This window comes from Pollachius pollachius, assembly GCF_949987615.1.
Source record: "Pollachius pollachius genome assembly, chromosome: 3".
NCBI lineage: Eukaryota > Metazoa > Chordata > Actinopteri > Gadiformes > Gadidae > Pollachius > Pollachius pollachius.
Window position 1 is genome coordinate 31,409,941 of NC_136936.1, and position 22,226 is coordinate 31,432,166.

Consider the following 22,226-nt stretch of genomic DNA (forward strand, 5'->3'; position numbering starts at 1 on the left):
GTAGTGTATTCAACAGACAAGTGCGTTTCACACCATATGTATGAGGTAGCGTAGAGTTAGTTTGTAAAGTTTGACAGTGCTGGGTGTGCATCTCAATAGTTGTTAATACAACTTCAGGATTATCTTCACAGAACACAGTTTGAAAACAAGTTTTCTCAAGGAGACAGAAACGACAGCAATAACGAGCACTAAATGATTCCACAAAGCCAAACAGACCATGCAAACCCAAATTATCCCCAGTGACCTGGACAATGGTACCATGAATAACACGTTCAGACATGGAAATGTTAAGTCCCTCTGTCTCAAGTACTTTTAGATCATTCACCAGTGGTTCAAGTATCAGATTAAAACCATAACGTTTTATGTCCTGTGCGTGGAAAAGAGCACATAAATTAATATTAATCAAAGCCAAATTAAAGATTGGGGGGAAATTTCTCAGAGTAAAATATACAGCCCCTAATTTATGGATACCCTTTTTAGAGCCCAAGGGATTTGCTGTTTCAAAGTCGTCATAAAACAGTTGAATCTGCAATGCATCATTCTCTTTAGAAAATAACAGATTTTCTTTAAAATAATTGGCATCTCTTATGTCTGTATAAACACCTTCTTTGGGAATGTGCCTGGGCTTGAACATGTTGGTCAATTCTGGGTTATCAAAAATGTTCTTAAGCGTTTCTAGGATGGGAACATATGAAAACGTATCTGTTATAATGACCTGGTCATATGTCCCAGTAGATTTGTTTCTTCTGCTGTCAAATCTTGTGCCGAGCACCTTTTCAACAGGTTCAACGTTTCCCCATTTCTCTTTGAAGTGTTTGTTTCGTTTGGTTTCTGTATTCAAGCATGCAAAGGGATTTCCATTTTCCAACTGTTTGAAGGATTCCTCTATTTTATTCTTATTTTCAGTGTCCTGAGGAGATAAGCACTGTAAAGCTGCATCTTTAGCCTGACTATTAATCTCAAAAAACACTTCTTCCATGGATGAGACAAAACTGTTTACAGTAGACAGCTGCCTTGAGTTGTGCAACAGCAGAGGCACACATATCAAGAGTGCTCTTCTCGGAATTTATAGAAGGTTCAGATGATGTTGGCGTCTCGTCTACATTACTTGCCACAACCTCTCCTGCACCGTTTAACGTAACATCAGTTTCAGCCTGCTGGTCTAAATACTCTGTGCGCTTGGTGTTTACAACTTTTTTTTTTTATCAGCGGATCACTTGCGTCCCGAACCGTGGGGGTTGATCCGTGAACCGTTGCACCACTAATTCATACAGAACTACTGTTTACTTTTTGGTAACCAAGTGTCCTTCACCGCAAATACCCATGCAAAGCAAACGGCTTGAAAATCGTTTGAAAATTCAGCAAGTAATGATGATTAAGATTATTGATAAAATGTCTGCCTCCACCGATGGCTATCCCGTGACAAAGTGACAGGCAGAAGCAGCGGCGTTGCACTTGGATGTGCTGTTCCCGATGGCGGACAAAGCAAAATGGTGGACTTTGGCGCGCGCGTAATGTGAGCACCAGACAGTGACCATAAACTGAAGACAAGCACCGTGGCTGAAAACGGGAGCGTGTTTATGTTCCCCGGAACCCTTTTTCAAAAAAAGGGTTCTATGTTCCCCGGTCTGTTACTTTTTCTCACCATTACTGCCAAATTCCGGCCGAGATAACTACCATTTCAAGTCTTTACCTTTTGTGGAAGAGTGAGAGACGTCGGAGAACCTGACGCAGTCTATTCATACGCCGGTAATCAAACCCCGAGAAGCCCAATCCCTACGAGAGCTTCCCGCGGCCATCCGGAGGCGAACAAAGTTTTTGGCCCTGATATTATTATACAATTATATACTATTATATAAAGAGCTCCGGGAGTCGAAAACGGCAACAATCGCTTTCTCTTCCATGCTGCAGTTCACCCCGGACTGCACTGCACTGAGTTGGCCGGTTGAACGCTGATTGGCTGTTACGTTACACGTGTCACTCAGTGGCCACGCTGTTGAACGCCGATTGGCTGTCATCACGCGAATGTCGCGTCAAAGTTTAAATATTTTTGAAGATTGATAGATTGCAGTGAAAATAGGACCCTTTTCCCAGAAAAGGGTCCTATGCTCCCCGGTATGTATGGCTACAGGGGAACATAGGACCCTTTTTGGGAAAAACGGGGAACATAGGGATGACCCCGCTGAAAACCACGTTCTTCGACATGCAATAAGCCTGTTTCAAACTGTCTCGTAACTGCACCGAAATCACACATTTAAACTGCCGTAAATTGTAAATCTGAAATTAATTTAATAGGGTTAGGGTAAAATTAGAGTGGCTAGGCTAGTAAGGCTACACAATTGTATTGCCAGCGCAATTTGGTCCACTTCCCACATATGCAGTCTTCCCATTTACCTACAGGAGTCTAAATTTATTACAGGATAACCACCAATGCACTTTTTTATAAACCTTCATAATGTGAAAGTAACCTCTTACCGACTAAATCCTGTTTATGGTAGCAGGTTAGCCGAAATGAAGAAGCTAGGTACTGCTTATTTGTTCAGCTAGACACAACTGGATTTTCTATTTCTACAGTACACAACTAACTGCAGTACACGGTAAATGACAACAAGGCAGTTTAAAAACATTAGTCATGTAGATATGCTACCAGACTTCTTCGACGACGAAAGCAGTTGAAAATGGCGGAGTGCAGAGTCGGTGCAGTTTTGAAATGAGAAAGGGGTGGGCAGAGCTTTATAGAGTACTTTTTACACCCCGTGTTTTAACTACCGAAATTGACACCAACATTAGGGGGCATTCTACTCCAGCTGTTGTTATATTAACTCAGATAGAGTTAATGGAGTTTGACACTGCATATTTAACACTGGGGAATTTACTGTGTAGTTACTTTTATTATAGAGTAATTCAGCTACTAACGCAGTTACTTTTTAGAACAAGTAGTGACTAACTATAACTAATTACTTTTTTAAAGTAACGTTCCTAACACTGGTTAAAAGAAAAGGGTGAAGTTTCTTCTTAAGTTGTTAATTGCGAGTTTTAGTCCCAGAATGATATGGTTTGGACTGTCGGGATCAGTGGAGGCACAGCTTTCATATAATGTATAGTTTTTGCATGTCCAATTTCGTGAAAAAGATCGCTATTGCTGTGCAGTTATGAAACCCAAAACCGTGTTCTTGCATTTGCATATGACTTTAAATGAGTCTTTTGACTTTCCTTGGTAATTTGCTTCAATCAAAGTACTTCCAAACCGCACTCCTCCATCACAACTCCGTCTTCCTTCTCTACCTAAACCGGTCGCGGCGGCGCTGCACTTGAGATGCTACTTTTCTTGGCTAACCTTTAGCTAACACAGTGCCGAGTGACTAGTGACACGAGTGACACAGTGACTAGTGCCGAATCACTGCCAGAGACCGCACTGCGAGTGAGTGACAGGAGGCAGGGCAATGTTCGCGCTGTAGCTATGCGTGTCTTTTAACTCGCTGTCCGAGAGAAGAGAAGACAAAAGAAAAAGGTTGTTCTGCAGTTCGTAAACACATTTGAATAAATAGCCTTTGTATTAACAAACCCTCAAAAATCCAATTGCCCGTTTGGGCAACCAGAAATCAATCTCAACTTGCCCAAATTTTATTTTTAGTTGCCCCGGGCAAGCGGGCAACCGTCAGTGTCAACTACTGCACATACCACCCAGAAAGAGCTCCACACGTCCACACACACACCCCAGATAAAGCTTTAAACGTCGACACACACAGTGCCCAGACAGAGCTCCACACACACAGCACCCAGACAGTTCCACACCCACCACCCAGGCAGAGCTCCACACACACACACACACCGCCTAGACAGAGCTCCACACACACACCGCCTAGACAGAGCTCCACACGTCCACACATACACCGCCTAGACAGAGCTCCACACACACCGCTCAGACAGAGCTCCACACACACCGCTCAGACAGAGCTCCACACACACCGCTCAGACAGAGCTCCACACACACCGCTCAGACAGAGCTCCACACACACCGCTCAGAGAGAGCTCCGTGGCCCTTTGTCGTGACGTTAGACTACCTCGGAAAAGGTAGTCTGACGTCACGCAACAGGCCAAAAAATGATAACATGGCATAAATTGCTATGTTTGCGATAAAATGAGACAAATTACCATGTTTTAATAAAAAAAAAAGGTTTTGGGTTGACTGGCTCTTTAAAATTAGCGGCAGCTACTTAAGCATTGGTACGTGCCCCTGTGAGTCGGTCAGTGTTAAACCCTGGAGCCAGAGCGCACACCCAACCATCTATTGTTTATCACTTAATTAGAAATGTAACGCTTCTATATTGTAAGACTGAAATAAACTCTTATTAATCCCTCTAGTTTGACTTGTGTGTATTTAATTTAGTTGTGGCCCTACTTGTTTGATTGGGCCCCTGAAATGTTCAACTAAGGAGCAGTGCTCGCAGGAAAACAGTCGGTGTTGAGCCCTGATTTTATATAGTTGTTGAATACATTGATTGAAATAAAAAAGCTACTTTCTTGGGTTATGAACATGGCCCAGGAAGAGTTGTGGGTGAGGACACTTTGGAAGGTTTATATTTATAACTCGTCTTGCACGCGTGCGTTTGCCTGTGTGTGTACATTATGCAACAAGTGTACTGTACTAAATCATAAGGTTACCATTCCAGTCATTGGAGATTAGGGAAAGAGGCCAGGTCAAAACAGACAATGCTACAGCCAGTCTGTTCGGGGTCAGAGCGATTGATTTTGGCTCTGTGCTGTGGTCCACTATTCCACGTGTAGTACCGCGTGTTGCCAGATATTAAACAACTTGGCACAAACGGTGGGATGCAGACCTAGATACAGGCAACCCAAGTACTTACCTGTTACATAACAGGGGTTGACACTTAGGTTTCAAAAGCACTTCCCCATCGGGCAAGTACAGGTCATGTTCAACTTGCCCGAATGTGATGTTCACTTGCCCAAATTATAATCAGAATCGTGAACGGGCCTCTTTTTGCCAGGCACCCGGCCTGGTTTTGGGGGGCTCAGAAAACTCATCCTAGCTCAGACTGAAGCTGAATGTTAGCTTCCACACATACTTCTCTTTGTTTACTTATTTATCGAACTGTCACATCGTGCCATGAAGTGATTTCAGTCAACCGTTGCAACCTATTAAAGCTATCGCCCAGTTATATGTAGACCTGCATGATTTTATGCAAATGTACATAACTAAATGTCAGAGGTAGAAGCAAAGATGTCTTTTTTTACTTTCACGTTTCTTGTAGCTCTAACTGAATAATTACAATCGCGTTTTTAGTAGGGGTGCAACGGATCACAAAACTCACGGTTCGGATCGGGTCACGGTTTTTGAGTCACGGATCGGATCATTTTCGCATCAACAACGAAAAAGATATCAAGACAAATGTGACTTAGCTTTCAATTGCTTTTTGTTTTATTTTCAACATTCAACAGTGAACAACAGGCTGGAAAATACTCTCTCGCTTGGAACTCAACATTCTACAGTGAATAACAGGCTGTACAAAATAAAGTGCATGAACAAACTAAAGTGCACAGAGAAGCACAGCGGACCTGGATTTATAACTTTAAATTTTTTTTCAAAAAGATGAGGATGTCTGCATTGCCTGGGGAGAGTGTAGACCTTTTTGCAGTCACTATGTCCCCTGCAGTGGAAAATACTCTCTCGCTGGGAACTGAAGTGCCAGGCACAGCAAGGTAACGTCTAGCCATCATGGCAACATGAGGGTATTTGCCCTCGTTGGTCTTCCACCAATTCAGTGGATCACCATCAACCGGAATGCCACTTGCTGCTCGGTAGTATGCCACTTCCTCTTCAATGGCATCAAGAAACGGCTTCTTGCCTGTGTCCTCCTTGCCTGCAAAGGTCTCCCCGAAAAGCGCCTCCATGGCTGACTTCTTTTGTGGAGGAGATGTCCCTGCGCCTCCTCCTGTCGGCTCAGTGACTTGACTCTGGAAGAAACAATTATTTGATGTTAAAATCTTGTTTTTCAGTTTTAACAGAACTATTATTGCAGCACTAACATTATTATTATTAATTTCAATTAAAAGACGTACAATTCTTATAGCAAAATAACTAAGACTGAACTGCAGTATATTTCAGTGGCCTAAGTCACTCGTATTTTAAATTGTTTTTACCTCTTCATGTTCTTCAGTGCCCAACTTGCCCACAATCTCAGTGGTGAGATTGTTGTATGTTCTCTGGCGCAGGGCAGGATCTAGGTGAGACAGGGACTTGAATCTTGGGTCCAGTGCAGTCGATCTATGTAGATAGTTCTGTAGATCGGGGGGATCAGTGTATCTGCGGTTCAGGTCTGCTTTAATAGCAGCTTTGACATCCCGGCTGATGGTGCTGTCTCCCTCACATGGGTCCATGGATTGTATAATCTTTGTTTTTAGGGGTAGGACCATGGATACAGATGGAGCAGATTCAGTGCCTAATAGGGTTGTAACCATTTTGAGTAGTTTGAGCACCTGGAGGACCTCCTCTGCCACTTTCACATCATCATCAGACAAGGTGACAATGTCTCTGATATTTTTTTTCAGAGCCTTGTCAGTCAGTGCAGAGTATATAGCTGCCTGCTGCTCAAGATAGCGCTCCAACATGTCATACGTGGAGTTCCACCTTGTTGGGACATCCTGTATCAGCTTGTGAGTAGGCAGCTGTAGCATTTCCTTCTTTGTTTTAAGCACATGAGCTGCTGTTGTGCTGCGGTGGAAAAATGAAACCACCTTTCTGATCCTCCCAAGCAGTCTGTCCATCTTGTGTGATGCTATTCCCCTTTGGGATGCTAAATTAATCACGTGGGCAAAGCACCCTATCTGTGGCCCCAGTCCAGCTTCCTTCACTGCACTTACTTGGTTTTTGGCATTATCTGTGGTGACTGGGATGTTGTTTTTTGGCCTCTCTATTTTCCACTCTGCTACTGCTTCTGTCAGTACCTGCGCCAGATTTGTGCCGGTGTGGCTCTCGTAGAGTGGGCGTGACTGCAGCACTGGGCTCTTTATCTCCCACTCCGGTGTTATGTAGTGCGCAGTCACCGTCACGTAACTTTCAGTGGCTCTAGAGGTCCACCCGTCTGTAGTGAGGGCAACGGAGGATGCCTTAGATAATTCATCCACAATAATCTTTTTTTGTTCCTCATAAAATTCGGGAACGATCTTGGTTGTAAAGTGGGTGCGCGAGGGTATTTCGTACCGTGGCTCAAGCACCTTAATCATGTTTTTAAAGCCTTTATTCTCCACAACGGAGTATGGCCTCATGTCTGCCGCTATAAACACCCCAATCGATTTGGTGATGGCTTTTGCCCGGTCGGAGCTCGCAGGAAAGCACTGCTTAAATGCATCGGGGAGAAGCAGTTGCAGTGCATTTTTTCTCTTTCCTCCAGTTACTCCCGACACATCGGGATGATGTCTCCTCACGTGGCTGGCCATGCTCGAGGTGTTGCCGTGGTCGTATGGCATTCTGGTGCCACAATGCCGACACACCGTGGCCATTTTGTCCACCACCCTTATTCCGTTTTCATTATAGTGCACAGGGAAGCCAAAGTGCTCCCATACGGCTGATTTAAATGATGCAGGCCTCTCCAACTCCTCCGCTCCGCCGCTCGCCATGCTGCCACGCTAAATGTTCAGTAAGCATGCGCCGATCACGTCTTCTTCTTGGTGTTTTACGGCGGTTGGCAATTGGCATCCACGTGTTGGTGCAAAATATCCAAACACTCACTCATTCACACTTTCTTGTTACTCTATATCCTATCATATAAACCTGTTTCTCTCAAAAAGTCAAACAATGCTTTTATATATTTCCTCTTCCTTAAACTTAAACAAGTATACACCTGCATTCCCAATGCGCCGATCACGTGAACGCGCAACTATTATTTGTCAGCTGACCCGCGGATCACGTGCGTCCCGCCCCGTGAGTGTTGATCGGGACGGATCACGGGAAATCCGTGATCCGTTGCACCACTAGTTTTTAGTAGTGTTGTCAGTCACGATACTGGATTTTCTAACTTCGATACTATACCTGGAAAAATATCGATATTCTATATCATTTTCGATATCAGGGGAAAAGTTTTTTTCAGGAAAGAATGTACCCAAAGTAAATAGAGTATCTCCACAACTGCATGGGCGATAATGTCATCTTTGTGCCAATAGAAAGATTGTTGTGCAAGTGAAATATTCAATGGGGATAATACTTGGTTAAAGTGAATAAAGCCATGGTACACAGCATAAGTGGAAGATAACATTTCCACCTGAAATAATTATCAGTTGGTCGTTATCAGTTGGGAGCGCTGTCTTACTATGAGACACAAATAAAGGTAGATATCTTATAATTTTGATACTTGACACCTCTATTTAAAGTTCAGGGCAAATAAAATTGAAAGCACCAAGCCAAACAATCGCAAATACACATATGGCCACTAGATTGCGCTGAAGAAAATGTTTTCTGATTGAAGGCAATTTACCTTTTTCTTAAGAAACCTTCTCTTAGTCATTGATTGTAAACACCATGTTTAGTTGCAAAATTTGCCCCAGACACTGGATTATCTGTTTATGGTGGTTTTATGCGATCAGAATCAACTTTGTGGACAAAAATCACAAAGGTAAAACTTAATTTTTGGTTGTTAAAAGAAAAGGGGACGTTTCTTCTTAAGTTGTTATTTGCGAGTTTTAGTCACAGAATGATATGGTTTGGACTGATGGAATAAGTGGAGGCTCAGCTTTCATATAATATATAGTTTGTGAGGGTCCAATTTCGTGAAAAAGATCGCTATTGCTGTGCATGTGCACAGTTATGAAACCCAAAACCGTGTTCTTGCATATGACTTTCCTTGGTAATATGCCTCAATCCAAAGTACTTCCAAACCGCACTCGTCCATCACTACTCCATTTTCCTTCTACCTAAACCGTTCGCCGAGGCGCTGCACTTAAGATGCTAGCTGTGTTGGCTAACCTTTAGCTAACACCGTCGAATCACTGCCAAAGGCCGCACTGCGAGTGAGTGACAGAAGGCGGGGCTATATTCGCGCTGAAGCGATGCGTGTCTGTTAACTCGCTGTCCGAGAGAAGAGAAGACAGCGCGCTGATGAATTGCAAGTACTTCTATTTTGTGTGATTTTGCGGAACAAAAGGTTGTTCTGCAGTTTCTAAAAAAGCTTGAATAAATAGCCTTTATATTAACATCCACCCAAAATCCACTTGCCCGTTCGGGCAATCAGAAATCAATCGCAACTTGCCCAAATATTACTTTTAGTTGGCCCGGGAAAGCGGGCAACCGTTAATGTCGAGGCCTGCACAACTAAAGTAGCCTACCTCTCTTTTGGAGAGAGTTTTGGAGAGACATCATTTTTTAGATGAAACTGCACACATTCATGTTATCAAAGAATCAGAATTACTTTTATTATATCTTATTGTACAAGTACAATAAGATACAAAATTCTTAGGCTTGGTTCCTTAACTGCCACATAGAAGCAACAATACAAGATTAAGCAAAAAATAAGAAGCAGCATAGATCAACATAATAAATAATAATAAAATAAAGTAAATAATAATATGAAACTAACAGTGGTAACCAGCAATGAGGTGAAGTAATGTGTAAGTGGTACCCTATATTCACGTACCGCAGGGCCAGTCAACACTGGCTTGTAGCATAGACTGCTATTGAGTTGAATCGCACATAAATCAGATGATGTTAATTATAAGTCTATGAATGTAGTTCACCACTATGGTTGCAATTAAGAGGACTTTGTTGAGAAACGTAAATAGGCTGCCCAAGTGACAATCTGTCAGAGGGATGGCTCACGCACACACACAGACAGACTCTAGTAGGGCTGCACGATTCAGGGAAAAATGTGAATCACGATTTTTTTGCTTAGAATCGATGTTACGATTTTCTGCCACGATTTTTTTGTCACAAATAAAAAAAACATTTATATTTTTTTATTGCACACATGAACCATGACAACAAAAAAGTGCAGTATCAAAGACGAGTATGCTGAACCAACTTTAACTTTAACATAAATAAAACACATCTTTTCTTATTTTCCTCTCATATGACCCTATATGTGACCCTGAACTTGGCACTTAAAGATTCCTGGCCAGAAACACAAGTCTGTCCACATGCTCTGGCTTTCGTGATGCACGGTGGCATGTCACAATGTTGCCCCCTGTACTGAACAGCCGCTCAGAAGGTGAGCTGGTAGCTGGAATGCATAGGTATTTCTTCACCAACACAGACAACCGTGGATATACAGATCTATTTTGCCCCCACCAGATTAAGGGGTCATCTTCACCATATCCATAACCATATCCTTTGCTAGATGGTAAGCAATTGCGTCTGTTATTTCCTTACTCCTACTGGAGTTATGTGGGTATGGGGTTGCCTTGTGCAAGGTGTCAGTAATGTCTGTTGTTAATGTTGGACGACTTTCAGACCTTTTCTTGCCTTGTACAGCTTCATCATATTGCACTTTGTGGTGACGATTGAGGTGCTGGTATAGATTTGTGGTGTTACTTTGCGGTGCTGCAGCGATCGCAAAGCATGCCTTGCAAATCACTTTAGACTGACCCTCGTCATTTTGCTTGAAGCCGAAATACTTCCACATACACCACTGAATGCAAGCCTTTTTTTGGAACGAGTTCCGTTTGTGTCTGAGAGGTTGGCTGATTCTCGCCACTAGTAGCTGGGTCCTCATCATCAACATCCATTTTGTCTTCACTGTTTATCTCTTGTCGCACTCGCAGTCGCACTAGCTTTCCGAACTACTGCGCTCTCTGCTGCTCCACGAGTGAAACACGTGACTAAAAGGCGCTTCGTCATTGGCTGAGGGTGAAGCCCTTCTCAGAACCTAGAAGGGCGAGAGCGCTTGGGAGTGCTATTAAACCACGGACCTATTGTTTTAAACTCACAGAAGAAAGTTGCGTTTGTCAGTCGGACTCTGCTCATAAAAAAAAGAGAATCGAATTAATCGATTAATTTAAAACTTAAATCGACACGGGTGAATCGAGATCGCGATTTTATAACGATTTATCGTGCAGCCCTAGACTCTAGAGTGTTTTCATTTTCATGCCAACTATGAGTCTCTGTTCCTGTGCCTCTAAAGGCTAGGGAACAGAGACTAGGCTACACTACACGGCATTGAAATGTATGGGTTTTGAGTGGATACTTCCAATATGTCTCAGTTGATCTTTACACTCCTTCGGCCAACGCGTTTGTATTTTTTGTGAGATCACTAGTCGTGTTGCTGTAGCAACATTGCCGTTGCTGTCGGCAACAAGCATAATGTAAACGCAAAATGCAGAGAAACTGGGAAAAACACACTAAAGTATTTTTATTTTATTTTTTTTAATAAATGGACGGAATCTGTAGTTGTATTGTGTATGCCGTGTGGTGAATGTTTGCATATCTAACCCTCGGCCTGGGACCCTGTGGGCAGGTGAGGACGAGGCCACTGAGAGGGATGACCTCAACACCAAGGAAGGGGGCGTTGGCACCCCTCACAAGAAGAACAAGAAGCACAGGAAACACAAGAGCAAGAAGAAGAAGCGGCGCCGGAAAGGAGACAAGGAGAGCAGCTCTGAATCTGGCGCAGAATCTGAGGCAGAGCTGCCCCCCTCCCAGAGGGCCGTGAGGAACACCAGAGCCAGGTGAGGACCATTCAAACATCTTCTGTTTGATACAGGAGACTTTCTTAAAGTGGTGATATTATGCTTTTTCGGCTTTTCCCTTTGCTTTAGACTGTTATATGAGGTATCTATACATGTTTTATGTCTGCAAAGCTAGAAAAATCTAAGTCTGTCGGGGGAAGTATTCGCACCCACGAGAACGTCCCTGAATAAAGGTGTGAAACAGCGCGTATGCGCTCAAACAGTGTGACATCAGACTGCAGTGGGCCGTGCTGAAGGGCAGAGGCCATGTTTACAACTTCTCGGGGGTGTGTATTGGCAGACGCTCGCGCAAGGTGTTTGACCAATCGTAACAGAGTGGGCGTGCTGACCAATCACAGCAGACGCGGCTGTTGGGAGGGGGGCCTTAAAGCGTTTTTGAAAGATGCTGAAATTGGTTTTGCAGAAATGAACAGTGAGAATAATAAGGGGTATATTTAACAAACGGGCATGAAACCCTATTCTGGTAGTACCCCCAAATGCAATTATTAACCTTAAAAAAGCATGATATGGGATCTTTCAATTGGGATTCTCTTTGGTAAAAATATTCACAGATTCAAAACTTATCTCAGAGGTCAATAATTACAATTGATATATTATGTCTTTCTGTTTTTAATGGACAGTGCCAGACTAGCATCTACCACGGGGGCTGCAGACCAAGTCGGGCCAAAGGAGGGCAGCAAAAAGGACGGCATCACAGGTAAGGAATGACCGGCGCTCCCCCAGCAGATGGTCTAGGAAGAGTTTTCTTGTGACCTTAATCATCTGTACTCTCCTCACCCACTTCCATTCTGTTACAGAATCGGAGGTAGACGCCAAGACCAAAAAGCACAAAAAGCACGCTTCCAAAAAGAAGAAAAAGAAGAAGAAGAAGGACGAGAAGCAGGACCGCAGATCCCCGTCCCACTCGGCATCTGAGAGCAGCTCCGCGTCAGGCTCTGATTCGGAGGTGGACGAAGGCAAGGGGCCGCGCGATGCGCCCGAGGCCGTGTCCAAGCTGCTGCCCAGGGGCAAGCGAGGGGCAGAGAAACTGGAAGCGCCTCACGCCAAGCAGGACGAGAGCACGGACAACAACGTTTTCTCCTCCGCAGGGAAGAACGGCAGCACCAACGGCTCGGTGCAGGTGATGTCGCCCTCTGCTGGCCAGGGTCAGGCCCACCCGGCAGGGGCTGACGTCAGAATCGAGGGGAACCACGGTGATGGCAGTTTCAGCCACGCGCTCCCCGACATCATACCTAAACAGGAAGGCACAGCGTCACAAGACGACCCTGCTCTAAAAGATGAGGTCAACCTGAACCAAAGGGCCCCGGGGGCAGAGCGGGAGGGCTCCAGGTCCCCGTCTGGGTCCCCCCAGCGGGCCCCTGGGATCAAGCGCTCCGGGTCGAGTCACAGTCGGTCTTCCACGCCCAGCCCCAGCCGGCAGCAGACAAGGGCTCCAGCCGCCACAGACAAGGACTCTAAAGAGCGCTCCCAAACGAGATCGAGGTCCACATCAGAGGCCAACGGGTCCGTCTCACCGCCACAGGCCAGGCAGCGCTCGCGCTCCACCTCCCACTCCCCCAAGTCTGAGAGGAAGTCCGCTTCTCTGTCTCCCAAAAGGCCGCTCCGCCACTCCGGCTCCCCGAAGAGAGACAGGAAGCTGTCCCGCTCCACGTCGCGCTCCCTGTCCCCCAAGAGGAAGAAGAAGGCCAAGTCCCCCAAGAGGTCCAAGCGCCAGTCGTTGTCCGCTTCTCCCAAGCGAAGGAGGAGGACGTTGTCGGCGTCGCCCAAGCGGCGGCGCCCGAGCCCCCCGAGGAGGAAGCTGTCTCCTAAACGTGGGCTGCGTCGGTCCCCGTCCCCGCGTAGAAACCGGCGGTCCAGGTCCAGGTCCGCGGCCCGCCGCTCCAGGACGCGGTCTCCTCGGCGTACCGCTGTCGGCCGACGCTCACACTCTCGTTCGGTGGGCCGGACCCGGCGGCCCGCTAGGCGGTCCCGCACCCCGGTGAGGCGGGGGGGCGCCAGGCGCTCCGGGAGCCGCTCACCCGAGACCCGGCGTCGGAGGTCTCCGCTGCCACCGCCCTCTCGGACGCGGCGTTCCCGCTCAAGGTCCACGAGGCGGTCGAGGCGCACACGCTCACGCTCCGTCGTGGTGCTCAGACGCAAGCGTCGCACCAAGTCCCGGAGTCCCCGGAAAAAGAGTAAGTCCCGAACACCGCCTTCCCGCCGGCGGTCCAAGTCTAGGTCCCCCGGGGCCCGGAGGCGATCGAACTCCCCCGGCAAGAGGAACCGCTCGCCGCCCAGGTCCTTGAAGCGCTCCAAGTCGCGCTCGTTGTCAAGGCGAAACAGGTCAAAGTCCCACTCACCGGCCCCCGCCGGGAGGCAGTCCAAGTCCCCCAGTAAGAGCTTGAGGAGGTCGCTGTCTAAGTCTGCCTCGCCTGCCCCGAACCAGTCTCGATCTGGCTCCAGTGAGAGGGCGTCTGGAAGCGCCTCCCCAGGGCAGGACAGGGAGCCCTCCCCCTCGCCGTCCAAGGCAGAGACAGCAGAGGACACTGAAGGAGCTGCAGTCGCCACACCCGCAGCAGGTACAGCTTTAGACCTTCCTTTAGGTTCTTCATAGCCTTAGACCACACACCTTCCTTTAGGTTCTTCATATCTTTAGACCACACACCTTCCTTTTGGCCCTGCCCACACCTGGCAAAAAACGATCTTTTCCCCCCCGTTTTCCTTGACAGCGTGGCAGAATTTCTCCGTAATGATTTGCTCATTGCAAAAGCACTTCTAGCTGTAGAAACGCTGTGCTACATATTCCAGGTCTATATGTGGCGCTGTTTCTGCTACAGAACTGCACCAAAAAAAGAAGAGGTGGTGGATTGTGCGCATCAAGCCTGCGCGCTGTATACATACTAGGGATGTGCATTTCTGGCAAAAATACTATTCAATATTCGGTGAGATGTATTCAAATAATATTCGAAAATCGATCAATCAAGAACCCACCAGGCACGCACACACGCACCTCGGATACACGCACACACAGTGACACAGGAAGAGTGTTTTATGAGTTGCATGAAATCAATCTGTTTATTCCAACAACTGCGCCATCAACATTCAACTTCAATGTTATTTCAACGTGGGCTTAGGAAGACAGGCCTACATGCGCCGAAAACAGATTGCTATTTATTTATTTATTTGACTGAACACAGCCTGCATGACGGTGAACTAGACACGTCTTTAGCATATGGAAACTATGGCCTATCTGTAATTGTTCATAACCTTTTCAATTTTAAAAACTGCAAAATTATCTTCACACAGTTAATTTCATAATGTTGCCTCAAGCATTAATGATTTTAGGCTACAGGAATGACGGTAGACTTGGACTACAACATGAACTTGAATAATGTATATGACCAGTGACGTTTTATACATTATCCTGCTTATTACACGGCTACTTGCCAAAACAAAAAAATAACTTCACGAGGTGTGTCTTTCTACAATTTATTTGTTACCAGCATTCGTAGTGTTGATCAGCAGAGAAATAGTCCGCCAGAGACGTTGACGTCGCTTAGCAACCAAGGACACTGGGGTTTATAAGTTACCACGGAGGAGTGACTCGACTTGCGGAGTGATACGACAGAAAAAAAAAAGAAATCCACTTTCCTTGACAGCGGTCATTATATGCTTAGCAACGGTGAATTATCAAAAAATGATTTAACACCGGAAGTTGTGAAGGCCCATGCAAGTGAGGCCACAGCATTGAGAAGAGCCGTTTAATAAATAACGATAGTCACATTCATTATTCGATATTTTACGTGACTCCGACTATTGTTGCCCATCCCTATTACATACATACAGCTGAAGATGAAATCAACAGCAGTTGTTAAACCTTGTAGATTGAGCAAAAAATACTTGAATGTGCAGTTAGTAATCATATTTTCCAAGGGGCTGTATTTAAAGCTACAAAAATAGTTCAAATCAAACAAAAACAAATTAGACGGAAATCGAACGTCACCCACCTGGTGGGTGGACGATGACGTCACCGTTTGTGTATCTGGGGTTCTTATGAATCGTAACATGAAAACGCAGGGGGGAATGGAGTTTCTCTTTTTCACAGGCTTTTAGTCGTGTTTTTAAAGGTAATCGGTTAAAGGCCGTTACGATTCTCCAAAGAGGAATCGTCTGACAAAGGGCGCCACAGTTCTACAGATCGATCTAGACTTGGACGTTTCACTTGCACTTTTTTTTGTACATTTTGTGGAGAAATGCCCCCTCTAATCGGGTCCAGCGGCCTGAACGTCCTAAATGTGGAGGTTTTAGATGGGTTTAACTGGGAAGGTATTGACTCTTCCCTTTGTGTCCATGAAGGCCCCTGGAAGCCCCTGCCCTTATCCAACGCTGACCCCAGCGCCGCGCCTGCCGGCTCCTCGCCCCGGCCCACGCCCAACCACCAGGAGGCCAGCTCTCCTTCCAAGCGGGACGGCTCCCGCTCCCCTTCTGCCTCTCCTGAGTGCACGGCGGGCCCCGGCAGCTCCGGGGCCTCTGGAGGCTCCACACGGGGGGGGGAGGAGGAGGAGGAGGAGGAGGAGGAGGAGGAGCAGGAGGAGGAGGAGGAGCAGGAGGCGGCGGAGGAGGAGGGACGGGCTGGGAAGGCAGCATCTCCTGTAAAGACCAAGCAGCCCTGGAGCTCCTCGGGCTCCATCTCCCCCGTTCGGACGGAGAAGAAGCAGCACTCCCCGTCTCGCTCCCCCGCTGCCCCTCCCCACAGGAAGACGTCGCCCTCCCCCAGGCGCTCGGCCTCCAAGAGGAGGTCTGTGACCAAGAGGAGGTCTGTGTCCAAGAGGAGGTCTGTGTCCAAGAGGAGGTCTGTGTCCAAGAGGAGGTCTGTGTCCAAGAGGAGGTCTGTGTCCAGGAGGAGGTCTGTGTCCAGGAGGAAGCAGTCCAGGTGGGTCTTGTGCACATGGCTTTTTCTTCTTTGGCCACGCCGCCTCAGATTGAAGTTGGCATTATTGATGAGAACCTAATTTTCAGCTTGAAATTCAAACACTTTGCCACTAGAAGCCTAACCCTCCAGACACCATCATTTAAATCAGCCGCTTACCCAAACGAGCTCCGCAGCATTCTGCACATCCTACTGGAGCTCAGGATCTCTGTTATCCTGACCTCCAGCAGAACGTCTAGCATACGCCCACTTATAGATGGTCAAAGGCTAGCTTATTATGTTCCAAGCATTGTTCCATGTAGTGACCCGCTGCTGCCCGTTTCAGGTCCAAGTCTCCCGTCAAGAAGAGGGCGTCACCGGCCGAGCGCAAAAAGCGCCGCTCCAAGTCCCGGAGCCCCGCCCACCGCCGGCGGGCCAGCCGCTCGCGCTCAGCCGCGCGCCGGCGGAAGTCCCGCTCCAAGTCCCGGGCCAGGACCCGCCGCTCCAAGTCCCGCTCCCCCGCGCGCAAGAGGCGCAGCCGCTCCCCCGCGGGCCGCGCCCGCAAGCGATCCAAGACCCCCAAGCGATCCAAGAGTCGCTCGGCCGGCCGGCGCAAGCGCTCGCACTCGCGGTCCCCGAGCCGCCGCCGCCGCTCGCGCTCCAGGGGGCGGGGCCGGCGGCCCGCATTCCGTAGCCGCTCCTTTGACCGGCGGGACCGGTGGAAGAGGGAGCCCAGCCACTCCCCCGTGCTCATCCTACGCAAGCAGCGTCGCTCCGGGTCCCGCTCACGCCGCAGCGGCAGCAAGACCCCGCCGCGGCTCACAGACCTGGGTAATACCACCTTCTGTCTGTAGAGCGGTCTTCGTTCAGTAGACCGGCTCGAGGGGTCCGTCTATTGGTCGGTTCACCCGGTTCAAAAGGTGTGGTGTCGTAACTAGGGTACCCAGAGAAGCGTCCCAGTCTGGGAGGATGTGTAGTCACTGTCCCGGCAGGGCTCAAGACTCACACTTCTAATATTGTTTTCATTTAGAGGCACCGAAACAGATGTGGTTGCACAATGTTTTGCCTCTTTATCGCAGAATTGTAGAAGGTATTTACTGCATACGTGGTCTTTTTATGTCTTCTACCGACAGTGCATCCACATTACCTTCCTCACAAACCAACTATTGGCTCTTCTCCTCCTCCTTCATCAAAGTAGAGTAGAGTACACTCTTGAGTAGCGCTAGTGCTGCGGTGCAGATTAATGGAAACATTTCACAATGTTAAAACCACCTCTTTAGCTTTTTGATCATTTAAAGAACCCCATACATTCATAGCAGTGTGTCTTCATTTGAACTCACTGATGTCTATAGGAAGATTCACGTATCGAGTATTCGCCGTTGTTTGGTTCCTTAAGAAGTGCCAATGGGATCCTGGTAGAATCAAATGAATGGTCAAAGTTGTGGAAAATTAACATTGGCTCTTTTGAGTTGAAAGGCTCGTAAATGCATTTAATTTTCCTTGGCCGTAAATAACAAACAAAACATGACGTCCTGCCCTGTATCCTCATCATCTGGTCGTCTCCCCCCAGATAAGGACCAGCTGCTGGAGATCGCCAAGGCCAACGCGGCTGCCATGTGCGCCAAGGCGGGGGTGCCCATCCCCGAGAGCCTGCGACCCAAAGCCATCCTCCAGCTCCCGCTCCCCACGCCCTCCCCCACCCCGCTCTCCCTGCCCCTCCCCCTGCCCATGCCCATGGGCATGGGGATGGGCATGGGCAACATGGGGCAAATGGGCATGGGCAACATGGGGCCCATGGGCATGGGCAGCATGTCCAACATGACCATGAGCGCTGCCATGGCCAGCATGACAGCGGCCACCATGACGGCGGCCCTGTCCAACATGGGTGCACTGGCCTCCATGCCCCCCCTGGCCCCGCTGCCTACCATCACCAACAAGCCCCCGCCCTGCCTGGCGCCGCCCGCACCCCCCCTCAACCTGGGCCACATCGAGGAGGTGAAGAGGAAGGTGACCCAGCAAGCCAACATACACACCATCAAGGAGCTCACCGAGGTGAGCTCACTCTGGTCCTCCCGGAGCCCCCCGCGTTGATGTGTCGGATGTCGAGGTCTTGAAGTTGATGTCGCGGTCCTGATGTCGGGTGCTTGTTGTTGATCTCCAGTGCAGGGTCTTATGAGTGTCTTTGCTTGCTGCGAATGAAGTCTCATCCTGCTGTTATTTTTCATGTGAACACATCCACGCCTTTGTAATGCTGACCAGCTCACCAGCATTTGTATTGTGTTGTAGAAGTGCAAGATGATCGCCAACAGCAAGGAGGAGATGGCCATCGCTAAACCCCACGTCTCGGATGATGAGAGCTAGAGCCTCGTGTGTCCTCGCGGTAAGATCACCACCTTAAAGAAGTTGTATTGGGTCTTTTAAAATGTATTACAATAGCATATATTATAATGGTGTCAGTGGATGTTATCTGCCTATCAGAGTAGTTCTCTTGTTTGATTTGCTGTCTTGTACAGTCAGCTTTTTACTTGGTGCATTAATTAACACTTATCTTTTACACGCAAAAAATAATTGAAGCTCTAATAGCATTTCGTTTTTCAGTTGGTTTATTATCGAACTGTATACATCTCAGAAACTCTAAATACTGTGTCTGTCCTGAAACTACCTAGCCATGAGTATGCCCCACCTGAAAAATATCTGTAGACTCACTTTTAACATCAGTGTTTTACCACAGCAGTTTAAATATCCCCGTTGTGCTTTCCCAGGTGCCGGAGCGCCCTCTACTGGACCGGAGTGGATGTTCTGTGTTTTATAGTTTGGACTTGAGGACTAACCTATCCCACAGTTCGCCCGACTCCACCTCCTCTATCAGTGACAAGAGCACCCTTGTTGTCATGGTAACAGTAGAGGAGCAGCAGTCACACCTGGTTTATTTTTGTGTGTGTGTGCGGTGCACGAGGGACCGGCGAGGAGACGCTACAGTGACCCCACTGGGGACACACTCCGGTGTGCGCACGCAGTAGTTTGACTGTAATGTGAATGCTGGGAGTGTGCATAAGTGTACATAGTGGTGACTCTTTACCAACTCACCTTGCAGTGGTCCCCCCCACCTCCTCTTCCTCACAGGCTCGCTGTTTATACGACGGAGGGAGGCGAAGCACCCACCTCACGGTGACGGTGCTTTTGTAAAAGATAACTTCCTCCTACGAATATGTTCTACTTGTTTTTGTAAAAGAAAATACGAAAATCTTCTGGTTAATTGTGTCTCGCTGTGTACTGGGCCCGCCCACGCCGCTTGTCTCCTAACGGCCTGAGATCACTGATGGTTTTGATTGGCGGCATGCGTGAGATGAGATGTTTCACGACACGCTTCCCCGCGGTTACTGAGGTGACACGGTTATTGCCCTTAGCAGGACATGAATGTGGACGGGTTGAAGCACAGAATGTGGGTTCATACAGTAACTGTTAATCCAAATACTCTGTCCTGGATTGCGTGGGTCATTTTATCCTGATGTTTCTACTTGCCTTTCCTTTATGATCCCTTGAAATGAAGTGAAATGAATGAAATGAAGATTGCTCTCCCATTGCCCCTACATGGTATGCAACTAAAGCCTACAGATCCAACCTTAATGCAATGGTTTGATGTGCAAAACATTTCATTTGTATGACTTCACAACACTCTGTACTCCTTGGCAGCACAAAACGTTTCCTGGCCTGTGATCTCTGATTGTCAACCTTGTTTTAGCCCCTGTTCCCATGTCCATTAAAGGTACATTGAGTCAAAACGTCTGCCTCACAGGCATACCTTTAGTTGGGGCATATTTGGTGATTCCTAAATTGAGATCCTTTGGTTTTGTCCTATGTGATGCATATATTTTTAAATCCAGAAGAGTAAACAAACAGGATCATCTTTAAACAAATGAATGAGCAGTACAACATGTCTCCTCGATTAGATTCCACTGGGCCAATGGACAAATCCATTTTGTTTGGGACAATCAGAATGCCGGTAGCGTGGTGTTTTGTGCTGGCCCCTTCCTGTGCATATTAATGCTCCCAACTCCCCCGTCTCTCCCCATCACTCCCACCAGGTGGACTCGTCTCAGGTTTTTCACGATCAATTGGGGGTTTGCGTTAGTGATGTGGGGGGTGGGGACACTGATAGCATGTTAAGATAACCAAGGGATCATTGAGCTTGTGAGTTGATTTGATGTTCTGTTCCCTGTACCTTCAGAATAGTGAGATCTTTGTCCTATGGTACAGAGGCGAACTTGCCACTAAAGGTGGTAGTGCAGGAGATGTTTTATTTTTACTTGAGTGTTTCAGAGCTGGGCGACACCTTTTTTAGTGTGAGCTGGATAAAGAGAAGATGGCCTGATGAAATCCTCAAAATCCTTTGTGTAACTATAGACAGAAAGCTCACTCTTTGTCTCTGAATGTCATTCGCCAAAACCCAGGACACCTTCAGCGTCGTCGTGTGCGTGAGCTGCCAGTGTACGAGTGTTACTAATAGCCATTTTGAAACTTACAAATCGGCTCACACCCGGCAAACAATGGGGAGTGTGCGGCTTTAATTGAGCTTGTTCGTTCAAACATTTCCACCCACCCCAATCCAGAGACACATTCTTCTCACTCCCGTCTTTATAATATTCCATGCATTTGTATATTGCCCATCGGTCCCGCCCGGCCCAGGGCTGTTAAACCGTCATGGATATCCGTGAAGATTTTTTTTTTTTGTCAAACTAGTGATGCTGTACCTATAGTGCTTACCTGTTGAGTACCTGATGTAATCTTTAGCTATTTTAATGACAAAAAAACATTTTAGGATTCTTTTTTTTTGGTCACTTGGGTATGACATTGCTTGCTTTGTACATAAATGTGTTGATCATTATTAAAAGCCTTAAATTCATCTGCTGTTGTCTTAATTAAGAAAATGTGTATGTTGCAGGATTTCTTCTGGACATCTTTTTTGATAAGATAATGTTGGCAATGTAGTGTAGCAATAGCCATGTTTCTAGTGAGGGTTTCACAGCCTAGCATTCATCTCCCACTAAGCATGCATACGATGGGATCATTAGTTTTTAATATTTAGAAGTCTGATTCCGATACTGTCTGCTGCCACCTGGTGGCGCCAGAGCCCTACCACTCAGCCCTGCCGGAAGCCCTACGGTGCTCCTGACATCCAGACATGCTCTGATGCTATGTGTTTATCAAACCGAAGGATATATTTATACATCCTTAATTTCCTCCATGAATTTATGGTAATCAAACAAAAGCAATAAATCCAAACTAAAGTACCAAGTTATGAGGCTGGCGGAGAGTTCCCAGTAGAAGGCTTTAATCTGGGTCTGCTGGGTGAGCAGAAGGTAAGGGCCCTCAGCGCCTCTTCATCAGTTTAAGGCGAGAAAATCACCTGAGACATAAAACGCAATCCTTCCAAAGGTGCGTGGGCATTAAGAGCTTTGCATTGCGACAAATTGGATATCCACTCATTTTCTGTTCTAATAAACTCTAAACCAAATGGGCAAAACACACGACCCCTGCCCAATGAGCAGTGGATCCTTTATTCTGGGTTTTATGGAACTGGATTTGAAGCAGATCAACAGTTGCTGTAAATGATCAAACGCCTCTACTAATCTCTACTAATATG

General features: G+C 47.1%; 1 protein-coding gene across 1 annotated transcript in view; it reads left to right on the plus strand.

The window, feature by feature from the left end:
• Nucleotides 1-21,485, plus strand: part of sona (SON DNA and RNA binding protein a) — a 35,339-nt gene extending 13,854 nt beyond the window's left edge. Inside the window, exons 3-10 of the mRNA XM_079731292.1 lie at nucleotides 11,463-11,673; nucleotides 12,315-12,391; nucleotides 12,492-14,252; nucleotides 16,030-16,606; nucleotides 16,929-17,413; nucleotides 18,153-18,634; nucleotides 18,869-18,962; nucleotides 19,345-21,485. Of these exons, the coding sequence (XP_079587418.1) occupies nucleotides 11,463-11,673; nucleotides 12,315-12,391; nucleotides 12,492-14,252; nucleotides 16,030-16,606; nucleotides 16,929-17,413; nucleotides 18,153-18,634; nucleotides 18,869-18,943 (3,668 nt within the window). The 3' untranslated portion in view covers nucleotides 18,944-18,962; nucleotides 19,345-21,485. The remainder of the gene's footprint in view (nucleotides 1-11,462; nucleotides 11,674-12,314; nucleotides 12,392-12,491; nucleotides 14,253-16,029; nucleotides 16,607-16,928; nucleotides 17,414-18,152; nucleotides 18,635-18,868; nucleotides 18,963-19,344) is intronic.
• Nucleotides 21,486-22,226: the final 741 nt, after the last annotated feature.